General features: G+C 38.7%; 1 protein-coding gene across 3 annotated transcripts in view; it reads right to left on the bottom strand.

Annotated features, from left to right (window-relative positions):
• The window catches only part of ARAP2 (ArfGAP with RhoGAP domain, ankyrin repeat and PH domain 2), a 453511-nt gene that overhangs the window by 399834 nt on the left and 38694 nt on the right, over positions 1-14983 (bottom strand). For all 3 annotated transcript variants that reach the window (XM_073574724.1, XM_073574725.1, XM_073574723.1), the window contains exons 4-6: positions 13108-13187; positions 5397-5467; positions 1916-2227 (exon numbers count right to left, since the gene is read on the bottom strand). In XM_073574724.1, the coding sequence (XP_073430825.1) occupies positions 1916-2227; positions 5397-5467; positions 13108-13187 (463 nt within the window). The remainder of the gene's footprint in view (positions 1-1915; positions 2228-5396; positions 5468-13107; positions 13188-14983) is intronic.

A 14983-nucleotide genomic window follows, 5' to 3' on the forward strand; every position in this document is an offset into this window, starting at 1 on the left:
TCTTTTTAACTCCGAACGTACTGAAAAAAAAAATTGGAATTAATGCTATGCCATGTGATTTGAATAAACCACTATGCTTTTAATGTCTCCTCCACCTCCCACAATACATTCTACATGATTCTTATTTGTTTTCAATTATGTAGAATCAGCCAACAAGGAAATAAAGGGCTTTTTTTTAATTCCGATACCGGAAGTCCCATTGACTTGAATGGGACTTCCGGTATCGGAATCGGCGATACCCGATATTTTTTTCGTATCGGGCGATACCATCCGATACGATATTTTTGGGTATCGAACGGTATCGCTCAACACTATTCAGGACTCATTACTGACCAGTTTAAACAGACTATTTTTCTTTCTTATCCATTATAGTGTACTTTTAGATATGTGCTTTGGGTGATAGTCTTCCTATATCATCTGATTTGTTCAGGCTTTGACAGTGTTGGAGACCTAAGGCATTATGAATCCTCCACCATGTTTCACTATAGAGTTCCCTTTTCTTCATTGACTTCATTCATTCTATAAACATAATGCTTGTCTGCACTGGGAGAGCTCTAGTTTGATTTCATCTGTCCATAGAACATTTTCCTAGAAGATGTAAATATTGTCTATGGTATTTTTAAATTAAAATTAAATTAAACCCTTAACAACATATTACAGCTCCCTGACTCTGATGCGAGCTTAGCTTCTGATTAGCCATTGTTGGTAACTTGTGAAACTTGTAAAATTTTGCTGTCCATCTGTGACAACGGCAATAACAGTGCACCGACTGGATTATCCTATTGATTTTTAAATCTTTTTTTGTAACACATTGTACTTTATGATAATGGTAAATTTAGGTTGATGTGTTTTACATTTATTTATAAAAATGTCAGAAATTTTACACAAATTTTAAAAAATTTGCAATTTTCAAACTTTGAATGATTATGCCTTTAATCCAGATAGTCACACCACACATAAGCATAAATAATTGACATTTCCCTCATGTCTGTTTTACATCAGCACCAATTGTAAAATATTGTTTTATTTTGTTAGCATTTTAGAAGGTTTAAAAATGTAGCAGTCATTTTTCATATTTTTTTCTAAGGAAATTTACAAAACACACTTTTTAAGGACCTGTTCTGTTTTGAATTGACTTTGGGGGTCCTATATATTGGAAAACCCCCAAAAGTGATACCATTTTAAAATCTGCACCCCTCAACGTATTCAAAATCGGTATCGAGTAGTTTATTAACTTTTTGGGTGCTTTTCAAGAATTAATGCAAAGTAGCATGACAGGAATGAAAAGGTTTAAATTTTGATAATTTCTGAACAGTCAACTAAAGCCGTCAAACTCTAAGGTCATTATTTAGCCATGAATTGTCATGGCAAACATCAGGACCACATCTTCCAAAACTAGTCCGGTTGCAGCAGGAGGACTTCAGTCTGGAGATTTACACCAATAAGAACTACCACATGCCCACAGAGAAGAAAAAATTTGAGACAATGATCTCAGGGTGCCAATGGAGATAAAGAGGGAGCCCCTACTCTCTGTTAACCATCTAGATGCTGTAGTCACCTTTGACAGCAGGATTTAAGGGGTTAAACAACCAAATTAGGTGTCAACTCTGATCATGGCTGATGCAGCAAGTTGTCAGCTGTAGTTTACAGCCGACAGCTGCTGGATTGTCCCTTGTCAGGAGATGCTAGACACTTATATGAGAGGCTCGACAGACATCTGTCTGGGATGAGTTAGTGAATTCTGCTTTGAACAGGGGTTTGGACCAGATGACCCAGGCGGTCCATTCCATATCTAGCATTGCATGATTCTACATCACAAGTCAGCAAAAAGATGTATTGGTGGTAACTAAGAGGTTAATATTACCAGCGTATTTATAATGCTGAATACCTTAAAATATAAGAAGATGAAGCTCACCTGTGAGGGGAAAGTTTTTCCAACCAGCCGGCTTTATTCAAAGTAGCGTATGGCTCATAGAAGCATGCATATGGTGTGATTGAGTGCTCTTCTTGTGATGATGAATTATGATTTTGAGACTCTGATTTGTTTTGGTGATTGATGCCATCATTTTGTAATGTGGTATTCTGGAATGAATGTCTTTTTATGTCTTCATTGGAATATTTTTTTAAACTCAATGGAATATTGCTTTCCTCCAATGTTGAATATATTGACTCCTCTGAACTTGCATGCAGTGATAAGTCTGAATTGCTCTTCAAAATATGTTGATCGCTATGTATAAAAAAGAAATAAAAAATTATCCAATTGTTCTTACCATAACTTATAAAATATTAATGGAAACATCCATTCATCCAGGGTTTGTATTAATTTAAAGCATTTTAAACCACCATCAACTCACAAAACTGTGAACTACTGAGCCTTGAGGTCAATATTAGAACCTGTTTTCCAATTCAAGTTTTGGAGATTATATCTGAGAGAAATGGTATGGTTATATGGAAGAAAACCTTGACAGAGTGTAACTGCGAGGTGATGGGGGAATATGCCGCTGACTGTCATCTACCATTAACCATTTGCATTTATTTTGCAGGTGCTGTTCTGTTTTGTTAGTAATGTAGAATTTACTATATTATTGCCTGCTGTACTAATCACCATCCACTAAAGGCAGCTGTTTCCCTTGCAACTGGTTGATGACGGCAGTGACCCCAGTTCTGTGAGGAGAAATAAAAATAGCGATTCTGTTGTCAATGACTGTTGTTATGCTAAATGGACTCTGTTCTGCTGGTTTGAACTACAGTTTGGACAGAAACAAACAGCCCCAGGCCTGGGGGCAGGAAAAGCTTTTTGGAAGAAGTGCCTGACAGGAAGGGTTGGTTCGGTGGCCATCTTGAGAAAGCTTGGTGCGATCTGGAAGGAGGATGTGTGATGTCTCTGTAGTGAGCCATCCACGGAGCTGAAATCCCCAGGATCCGACATCCATGACACACCCGCAAGGCCCTCCAGAAAGTCAGCCATGGTACCATACACCAGTTAGAAATGCATTATTCCTTGTTCAAACAGCTGTCGTCCTGACGGGCTCATATCTGCAGCATCAGAGCGACTAGACACAGGTCAGTAAATCTTGAGCTTGGCCCCATTGCACGGATAACTGTGGGAGCGTGCAAGCACACAGTTAGTTTGTCGCAAAACTCAGACAGGCAAAGAATAGGCACTTGAATGCATCGGTGCCCATCAGCTTGCTGAGTCTGTAGAAATTTACATAGACTACAGTATGAAAGGGGATCTACCGAAGTATACAGAGGTGATCTGAGGAGTGGCCAATTGCACTCAGATGATCCTTAAAATGAACTGACGGTATATAATTCCATGACTAGGTTCTACCTAGCCGGTTAAGAGTCATCTTATTAAGTTTGTAAGCTGCTGTGTTGCATCACAATAACCCATCCCTGGCATTCATTTGATTGTTCCAGTTTTCCAGGTAAATGCTCAGAATCTGCACTAGGTGGCTGCACAATTAGATAAATTATAGTAACATAGTCAAAATTTCCGCCCCTACTGGGTGACTCAACACAGTGGTTCCGGTCAGTTCTGACCATGTGTTGTTGGTTGGTGGAAGCGTAATCAATCTGAGTTTAACAGGAAAAGTTAATTTGACAAATTTAATGTTTACTGCTTTCCTTGTCCACGGCTTCGCTGTGTCCTAGGGAGCCCACCCCATTCCACGGCTTACATAACTATGAGGAACTAGAGAAAATAAAGGGGAGAAATAAAGAAAGGAAAACAAGAGAGGCAGAAGTTAAAGAATATAGTAATAGTTATTAATAGGAGTTTCGCTGCTGCAGGTATTAAAGTGTAAAGTATTTGAATTTACTTTTTATTTTAATATAATGTTATTTTTAATATAACTTATAAATCATATCAAGCTTTGTGGGGATAAGTCCCTTTCTTCAGCAACATGCCAGATCAAGTGCCATTCATCATGTACACAATGTTTTTTCTGCGATGACCTTGACTCAACTAAATGTTTAATATCTTACCAATAAACATGTATAGCCACAAACCAAAAAGGTTTTCTTAATAAAATGTATAATTGTATTATTACATCAAAATAAAGAAACACTTAAATATATATATGGGGGAGGGAGGCCATACTCAAGGACATTTTCACAGTGAAATGTATAGAGAGTGGGTATAATAAAAGTAACAATGTTATCTTCCCAAAATGAAATTAATAAGTCTGTATGTGGATATAGCAGCATGATCATTAAATATAAAAAAAAATTCTAAGTGGATAGATAAAATATCAGCAGGCATAACATATGAAAGGGATTAACACAGGATAAGAAACCCAAGGACTTCAACATATGTTTCGCTAGGTGGCTTTCTCAAGGAGTAACATACATGTCATCATAAGGGTGCTCTCTTACAGCACATGCCCACTGCTTGAACCATACTTGCACCTTGAATATTTGAATATCAGGCTGAGCATGTACATGGAGTCACTAATGATGAAATGTATACTGAAGGAAGGCCTAGGTAGGTAACAAATTCTATACTTTGATACAGCATGTTGTCAGATGTGGGGAATTAACATCATATGATCCATAGCAAAGATGGCTGATCTATTAGTAATTTATATTACATACATGCTTACTGTTAGGATATAAAGTAATTTAAAAAATCCTAGTCTTACTAAATATGCTATGAAAGAAGAAAAGTACAGAAGTGAAAATGTATAAAAAAGATATGGAAGAAAACAAGTAGAGTGAAACAAAATAGAAAAGAGTGGAAAAAATGGGAAAGAGAATGAAAAGATGCATAAGTTTGAAGGTTTAAAAGCATCAGAATGTCCTATCAAAAATAGAAAAATATTCAGAATTGAGAGTCCTCAGTCGTTGATACCTTTTAATGGCTAACTGAAAAGATGGTAAGACAGTGCAAGCTTTTGAGACTACTCAGGTCTCTTCATCAGGCATTGACTAATACAAAATCTGAAGAGTCAAATATTTATGCACAACACAGCACAGAAAAAATGCAAAATATTGACTCTTCAGATTTTGTATTAGTCAATGCCTGATGAAGAGACCTGAGTAGTCTTGAAAGCTTGCAGTTTGTTACCATCTTTTCAGTTAGCCATTAAAAGGTATCAACCACTGAGGACTCTCAATTCTGAATATTTTTCTATCTACTGGCTAACACGGTACAAAGATATACATCTTTCCTCTATCAAAAACAGTGTCCTATAATGAATTATGTTAGTCTGGTAAAATAAATATCATAGATAAAGATTATTGAACATGGTAATTGTTGTGTAATTCTCATAAGGCTCATTGTGACAGTCAACACATTTTACTGAACAATAAATCAAAAATAAGGAAGACGGAATGATAACAAAACCAAAGATGGTTTATTTTATGTTATCAATCAGAAACTTTGTTTTTACCTTGCATTGGTTTCTTTCCCATCATTGAGGTCACTCATACTAGAAAACGAACCGGATTCACCAGGGTATTCCTTGAAAACATTATAATTAAGCATTTCAATTATACCTTCCTTAGGTTTTTTTTAGAGATCTTTCATATATCATAAATCAAAGAAAATATATTTAAATAGTTTATCCTTTTGGGCCAATTCCCATCTTTAAAACCAAGCATATCCATGCGTTACACAGATGATCTATAAATATTGGAGAGCAAATAAATGAATAGTCTGCATCTCTAGACTATGAGATAACAGGTGATTAGAGGGGTCAGCTAATTCAAAAAGGGGTTGTTCAAAGTAGAAAAAAACACTTAACATACCTTGAAAGATCAATACTATAAATGGTTTTTGGTCTTAGGTCAATTTGGCTTATATTTAACCCCTTCACCCCGAAGTCTATTTTCACCTTCCTGACCAAGCCAATTTTTACAATTCTGACCAATGTCATTTTATGAGGTCATAACTCTGGAATACTTCAATAAATCCCACTAATTCTGTGATAGTCATATTATGACATATTATACTTCATCATAGTGGTAAAATTTCTTTGATATGGCTTGCGTTTATTGGTGAAAAAAATGGAAATTTGGTGAAAATTTTGAAGATTTCACAATTTTAAAAATTGTAATTTTTATGCCCTTAATTCAGAATCATATCACACAAAATAGTTAATAAATAACATTTCCCACATGTCTACTATACATCAGCATAATTTTTAAAACATAATTTTTTTCTTAGGAAGTTATAAGGGTTTTACAACAAAATTTACAAAACCATTTTTTTAGGGACCACCTCACATCTGAAGTGACTTTGAGGGGCCTATATGAAAGAAAATACCCAAAAGTGACATCATTCTAAAAACTGCACTTCTCAAGGTACTCAAAATGGCATTCATAAAGTTTATTAACCCTTCAGGTGCTTCACAGGAATTTTTGGAAGAAGGAAGAAAAAAAATAAACATTTACTTTTCTTTCACAAAAATTTTTCTTTAGACCTATTGATTTTTACTTTCACAAGAGTAACTGAAGAAAAAGGACCATAAAATTTATTGTACAATTTCTCTTGAGCATGCTGATACTCCATATGTGGGGGAAAACCACTGTTTAGGCATATGGTACGGCTCGGAAAGGAAGGAGCACCATTTCACTTTTTTGAATGTAAAATTTGGTGACATAATTAGCGGATGCCATGTCATGTTTAGAAAGCCCCTGATGGGACTAAACACTTGAAGCCCCCCACAAATGAAAGCATTTTAGAAACTAGACCCCTTAGTGAACCCATCTAGATGTGTATTGAGCATGTTTAACTGACAGGTGCTTTAGAGAAGTTTATAACGTAAAACCGTGAAGATAAAAAAATCACATTTTACCCTGAAAAATCATTTTTAGCTCCAAATTTTGTATTTTCTTAAGGGTAACAGGAGAAATTCCTGCATACAATTTGTTGTGCAATTTCTCCTGAGTGCACAGATGCCCAATATGTGGAGAATAACAACTGTTTGAGTGCACAACAGGGCTTGGAAGGGAATGAGCGTCTTTTGACTTTATGAATGCAAACTTTGCTGAAATAATTAGCGGACGACATGTCGAGTTTGGAGAACCCTTGATGTGCATAAACGGTAGAAACCCCCACAAGTGACACCATTCTGGAAACTATACCCCTTTGGAAACTTATCTAGATGTGTATTGAGCACCTTGAACCCCCAAGTGCTTCACAGAAGTTTATAACATTAAGCCGTGAAAAAAAATTGCATTTTTCCCCGCAAAAATATTTTTTAGTTCCAAATTTAGAATTTTTACAAGGGTAACAAGAGAAAATGGAGCCCAAAATTTGTTGTGAAATTTCTCCTGAGTTCACCCATATGTGGTTGAAAACTCATTTTGAGGCACAGAGCAAAGCTCAGAAGGGAAGAAACGCCATATTACAGTGCACGTTTTGCTGCATTTTTTTGAGAGTGCCATGTTACATTGGCAGAGCCCCTGAGGTGCCAACATAGCAAAATTCCCCATAAGTGACCCAATTTAAAAAAATAAACCACTCAATGAATTCATCTAGGGGTGCAGTGATTATATTAACACCACAGGTGTGTCACACACGTTTATACCATTGGGCAGTGAAGAAAAAATAATTTACATTTTAACCACCAAGATTGTGTGTTAGCCCCAAGTTTTACATTTTCATACTGGGAAATAGGTAAAAATGGCACCAAAATTTGTCCCACAATTTTTGCTGAATGTAGAAATAGCCCATATGTGGATCTACAGTACTACTTAGCCATACGGAGAGACTCAGGAGGGACGGAGCGCTATTTGCCTCCTGGAACGCAGATTTTCCTAGAATAGTTTGCGGACTCCATATACAGAGCCCCTGTGTACTAGAAAATCAGAATCTCCCCTCAAGCTACCTCATTTTGTAAATTATACCCCTTTGGGAATTTATCTACAGGTGTAGTGACGATTTTGAATGAATGAATGTTTTCCAGAAATAATTAGGTTATGTGCACACGTTGCGGATTCTGCTGCGGATTTTTCCGCATGGATTTTGCTAAATCCGCAGGTAAAATGACCTGCGTTTTACCTGATGATTTAGTGCAGATTTATTGTGGATTTTATGCAGTTTTTGTGCGGATTTCACCTGCGCTTTTACACTTGCGGATTTCTAGAATGGAAAAGGTGTAAAATCGCTGCGGAATCCGCACAAAGAATTGACAAAACCACAGAAAATCTGTGCAGAAATTTCCGAAGCATGTGCACAGCATTTTTTATTTTACATTGAATATAATGGTACTGTACACCGCAGGAGAATCTGATGTGGATCTGCAGAGCCAAATCCGCTGCAGATCCGCAGCAGAATCCACAACGTGTGCACATACCCTTAGTGGATGTTGCAGACTTAAGATTGCAAACTGCAGTTGTAGTGACCAGTACACTGTAGTGACCAGTACATTGCAGTCACCAGTACATTATGCCAACCTGTGCTTCTGGAGTCACGCACTTGTAAATTAGGCAGGCTCTCATCGCTACAGAAATGCCAAACATGTGGGTGCTATATGTGGTTAAGGTACACTGTGGGGCTCAGAAGGTAGGGGCACTTAGATTTGAGAACTTGCTGAATTTCTTTTGGCCAGCGAGGAGCTATTTCGATTTTCCAGTAACGTGGAAGCCCCTATAACAGATGACGGACCTGAGTGAGGACTTGCTTTCTTTGTGGATTTAGTTGAGGCTTTTATTGGGAACATTTTACATAATATTTGGGATCACATTTATCCGGCACTCTTCGGTGAGCACTTACATCAAGGCTTTCCATCTAAATCTCTTGAGTGATGTGATTCAGATGAAACCCCTGAGGGATTGATTCACTAAAATGAGGCAGCAGAGTTATTCTGGTTTCCATTTGGCCTCTATTCAGTATTGTCCTTTTTTACAGAAGTGCACAAAACTGTGGCAGATGGCATTTTTATGTAATCCTCAAAAGACACCGTCGGATCACAGGTCCTATGGCGTCCACAGTGCCTCCATCTGCCTCTTTATAGTGAATGTTCCACTGGTGGTTCCTTTTGAATCATGCATTTCAGAAATTTTCATGGAAACCCCGATGTAAGCACTCACCACAGAGCGCAGGATAAATGTGCACCGAGCCTTACTGTGATCTTTGAACGCAGAATGAGCAAATCAACAGCGGATGAAGATTTGGATTTATTTATTTTTAGGCTGTTCCTAGTGCAGTATAAGTGATTAGGCGACTTTATTCTTCTGGTCAGTGCGATTACAGCAATGCCAGAATTATATCTGGTTTTTATGTTTGGCTGCTGTCACGCACTAAAAGTCGCCTTTTATTGCAAAAAATAGTTTTTTCATCCCCATATTTGGAGAACTGTTTTTTGTGGGACAAGTTGATGTTTTTATTGGTACAATTTTCAGGCACATGAGATTTTTTGATCGCTTTCTATTCTGAGTTTTGCGAGGCAGCATGAGCAAAAACTAGCAATTCAGGAATTGTTCTATTTGTTTATGTCATTCCATGTGTGGTAAAATTAAAAAAGGTATTTTTACTCTTCAGGGCAGTACAATTACAGCGATACCCCATTTATATTTTTTTTATGTTTACACAATAAAAACTATTTTATAGAAAAAATTATTATTTTACATCTCTTTATTCTGAGAGCTATAACGGTTTTCTATATTTCTGCTGATAGAACTGTATGGTGGTTTGTTTGTTGCAGGACAAGATGACTTTTTCAGTGGTACCATTTTTATTTACATTTGTCTTTTTGATTGTGTTTTATTGCACTTTTTGTTCAGCAGTATGGTGATAAAGCATTGTTTTTTTTCCTCGTGTTTTATTTATTTTCTTTTGTTGTTCACTGAAGGGGTTAACTAGTCAAGCAGTTTTATAGAGCTGGTCATTACGGATGCAGCAACACCAAATATGTGCACTTTTTCTGTTTATATTTTTACATAAATAAATGCATTTATTGGAAAAATATTTGTTTCTCTTTTTGTTCTTTATTTGGTAATTTTAAAAAAATATTTTTACACTTTTATTAATTTTTTTAAACTTTTTTACATTGTCCCAGGATGGGACATAACTATACAGTATCAGATCGCTGATCCGATACTCTGCAATGCTTCTGCACTGCAGAGCATCGGAGCAGAATTTGACAGGCAGGGAAGAAGGCATGGGGCCGGGGTCTCCATGGAGACCATTACAACAATGCGATCACATTGCATTGTTCTGATGGGAGCACTCAGGGAGCACCCTCCCTGCGTGAAATCTCCTCTATGTCATTGTCAATATTGACAGTGGCATCAGAGGGGTTAAACGCCCTGGCGCTTTGCCCAGCTCTTCCCACTTGCTCTGTAGCAGTAGCAAGTGGGGTTCATATTTGTGGGATTGATGTCACCTTTGTATTGTCAGGTGACATCAAAGCCATGCATTAGTAATGGAGAGGAGTCTGTAAGGCTAGTTTCACACTAGCGTTTTTTTGCGCTGCATTTTTGCGCAGTGCAAATGCATACAAAAAACGCATCATGCGTTTTGTATGCGTTTGCTGCTTTTTGCGCATGTGTTTTAACCATTTTTTAGCCATTTTTACTCTTAAAACGCAGACGTGCGCATATCCATGCGCACATCTGCGTTCCCATAGACTGTAATGTGTTTTTTTGCGCATTCCGTGCACATGCGGTTTTTTGAGACAGGTTGGACGGACCAAAAATGCAACAGGTTGCGTCCGGCGCACGTGGGCGCACACTACAAAAAACGCATGCGCACCTAAAATGCGTACGAACACGTGCAAACGCTAGACCATGCGTACCCATGTTAAAGATAGGGGAAAAGGACGCATGCACATGTATGCGCAAAAACGCAGCGCAAAAAAACGCTAGTGTGAAACCAGCCTAAGACACCTATCCATTACTAATCCCATAGTCACATTGTAAGAAAACACAGACACCCAGAAAGAAGTCCTTTAATTAAAAGAATGACACAGACTCCTTTAATAATCTTAATAAACCACACTTGCTACCTCTACTAATTCCACCGAAGCTCTGTATCTCCTGTAATAAAACTAAACTAAAAAAACAAAAATATACAATACCTGTCCACCGTTCTGTCCTACACCGTAATCCATGTCTTGGGGATAAACAGTTTTCAACCTGGATGGTGCCAAGATGTGACTGTCCAGGCTGAGAACCACTGGTGAATGAGATGCTGCGAGCGCGGCCTGAGTGACTAGTGGTGATGTCACTGAGGCTCCGTTCCCAGCCGAGCTGAATTGGTAACCTCGGTGAGATCCCCACTAGCACTGTAAGAAAAACTGTCATGGTGCTAGTGGGGATGTCGCCGAGGTCACAGCAGTTCAGCCAGGCTGGGAACAGAGCCTCACTGACCTAGGTAACCTCGATAATGTCACCACCGGTCTCTGAGGCTGTGCTCGCAGCAGTTCATTCACCGGTGGTTCTCAGCCTGGATGGTCGCATCTTGTCTCCATCCAGGTTGAAAACTCTTTATCCCCCAGACCTGAATTATGGCATGGGACAGAACGACGGACAGGTATGGTATATAATTCGGTGGAATTAGGCCTTTAAATAAAAATGGAAAACTGTGTTCAGTCTTATTTCAAATAAAGGACATTATTCTGGCTGTGTCTTTATTTACCATGCAGCTATAGGATTAGTAATGGATTGTGTCTTATAGAAGCCTCTCCATTACTAAGCCATAGGCAAGTGGGAAGAGCCGTGCAAAGCGCCTGAATTGGCGCCTCTAATAAATGTGCCTTTTCTGGGCAACTGTGGGCTGTTTTTTAGAATGGTGGGGCCAATATCCATGGCCCCTTACCAGCCTGAGAATACCAGTACCCAGCTGTCTGCTTTAGCAAGGTTGGTTGTCAAAATTGGAGGGGACACCACGCCGTTTTTTTAAATTATTTAAATTGTTTAGCAGAGTTTGGATGATGGAATTAGTAGTCCCATCATCTAACACCAGTGACTGGAGGTGAGCTTTATATCCCTCCGATCACAGCTGAGCACTCACACTGTCTTTTGACAGCATGGGAACCGTGGCTCTCAGACCAGTAGGTATGATTTCACCCCTGATCAGAAGCGGTATTTGCCGCACTGTCAAGCACATGACAGCGCGGCAAACACTGGATGTTCGGGCCCCCTCATTCAAGTGAATGGGGTCTGGGTTCGGGTTCGGGTCCGTGTACTGTTCTGGTACCCGAACCAAACTTTTTGTAATTGTTTGGCCAAACCCGCCCAACCCAAATATCCATGTGTCCGCCCATCTCGAAAAAATAACAGTATTACTGTGCTTGATTAGCCATTAAATTCATCTGACCTGCTATCAAAGCAACCCAGGCTACCATAACATCTCAGCAGTGACACAGGCTGATTGCCTCCATGCCACGCCGCATTGATGCAGTAATTGATGCTAAAGGAGCCCCGACCAAGAATTGAGTGCATTTACTGAACATACATTTCAGGGGGCCAACATTTCGGATTTAAAAAATCTTTTCTCAAGCTGGTGTTATAAAGTATTCTAATTTACTGAGATAATGACGTTTAGGTTACCATTGCCTGTAAGCCATAATCATCAACATTTACAGAAATAAACACTTGAAATAGATCACTCTGTTTGTAATAACTCTATATAATATATGAGTTTCACTTTTTGTATTGAAGATTTGAAATAAATTAACTTATTGATGATATTCTAATTTTGTGAGAAACACCTGTATATATACAAGATATTGTGGGTTGCTGCAAAGAAAGTATTCATATACAATATAGGACATGGTTGCTTATGACAAGACCCTGGGGGTTACTGTATTTATCAGGATATCAAGACGTGAGTAAAAAAAAAAACTTTGAAACCTCTGGATACTAGGAAAATAAAGTCTTAGTTTTTTTTTATTGCATTAGTATATTTCCCATACTTTCACTTTAAACAATGAACTATAAATACAATAAATTACTTTTATCATGTAATTTCCTTTTTAATAGAATTATTTGATTTGCTTTCTTATTTTTCCTAGATTTTCTCTCCAATCTGTAGCAATTTTAATTACCTACATTAGTTTGTAATTACGTTTTCTATAGCAGAAATGCATTGTTTGCAAGGATTCTATTATTGTAGCTCATTTGCATTGACATATACAGTATGATTTCACATACCTTTGTGTTCTCTGAATGTCTGAAAAAGAATGTCTCTTCATATGGTGAGATAGGAGGAATGATTTCGCCCCCAGATTGTTCTGCATTAATTAAGTGAAATAAACAGTCACACTCATGATACATTTAATATCGCTGAATATTTACAGACTTTAAACAAGAATAGCATAGTAATTCCCCAAATCATTTTATAATGGCAAAACCAATGTTTACCCTACCTGGAACTTTATATCCTCTTCCTCGTTATGCAAACTTGACACAATATCCATAATCACAACTATTTCCACGTTCTGGCTGACATTTATTGACTAACTTGCCTCTTTCTATATCCTGAATATTTAACATGCCTAAATCAGCTTAACAATTTTACTGTAAAGGTTAATTAAAAGTTTTGGTTTTGATTAAAATTGAGCAAATTGAGTTGAGTTTTCTAGAACTCATAAAAGCCCTGGTGAATTTAAACAATTTGTAATTTGATTTGAACAAATCAACAAAATAATGCCTACTGATTTTTTTACACTTTGTTGAAGTTTGCATCAGTCGTAGAAGGCTGAAATGACCCAAGTCGCAATTTCGTGGCTTCTCCATAATGTTATCACATCACATGATATTGTGCAGCCAATGAGGACATATTATCGTAGCCTTTATGATAGCCTGGGCTGGGAATACAACAACCATTTAATTGGTGATTTAGAATAGGGAAAGGATGTCAGAGCTCAATGCGCATCAATAGAAAGAGAGGAATTCCGAAAACATTGAACATATGCTCCAGGCAGTAATGTGTCGCTCAACTGCAGCAGTGAAGAAAAGGTGTGTAGAAGTCTTTGAATAAGGCCGGGATTACACATGCGAGGAATACGGCCGAGTCTCGCATGTTAATACCCGGCACTGCCACCGGCACTTGGATCTGAGCGTGCATGTGGCAATACATGGAGGCGCACGCTCCGCTCCTGAGTGCCGGCAGCAGTGCCGGGTATTAACATGCGAGATTCAGACGTATTCCTCGCATGTGTGATCCCGGCCTTATGCAGACTTTCAATGGATAGATGAGGTATCAGCAGTAGTACCAGATGCAGTCTGATAAAAGGGCATATGTCTCCAGAACTTTGCTCCTCCTTCTGGAAGTGTGACACCCCAGAGTCCGGTTGTCACAATGACATTGCCTCCCTCTAAGAGGTGAAGTCATGCTTGGAGGCAGAAAGGGGCCCCCATGCCAGGTAATAGATTAAATCACACTTTCCTGCTGCAAGTCAGAAAATGGAGATGCCTTATAAATTCTGGCCAGCAGAGGGGGTTGGTGAGTCAGCTAGAAGTCAGCTGAGGGGGTTGTCATGGAAACAAGAGCAGCTGTGAGCTGTGAGGACAAATGACAAGGGAGTTAAAATGTGAGGTAAAAAGATCTTTCTGGAAGATCTAGTCAGTGGAAGACAGGGAGCTAATCTGAGAGGAGTTCAAGACAAGCAGCTGATTTGTGAAGAGGGAAAGGACACGAGCAGAGACAGAGAGACTCAGGGGAAGCTAAAACTGCATATAGCAGACCCAGAGTGAAGTGCTAATACAGAAAAAAGGGACATCAGAGTCTTTGGTGGTCAGGAGCTGTATGTTCTGATCGCCGGATCTGAAAGTACAGGGAATGGTAAATTCCTGTGCGACATTGTACACCTGAGGGCACGGCAGCAGATAAGGAGCCCGGGGCTGACGGTGAACAGGACGGTACCCGTTGAATAGGCTCATGCAGACAGCCATACAGGTTAGTGAAATCATCATGCAATTGAGGGTCGCAGCATAGTTATAAATAGCGGAGACCCACACACAAAGCGCAGAAGGAAGGTCCTAAATCCCCACCTGACAAGGTGGATCCCCTGAATGCCTCAAGGCG

This window comes from Dendrobates tinctorius, unplaced genomic scaffold (assembly GCF_039654945.1).
Source record: "Dendrobates tinctorius isolate UK_male_01 unplaced genomic scaffold, ASM3965494v1 ptg000039l, whole genome shotgun sequence".
Classification (NCBI taxonomy): domain Eukaryota; kingdom Metazoa; phylum Chordata; class Amphibia; order Anura; family Dendrobatidae; genus Dendrobates; species Dendrobates tinctorius.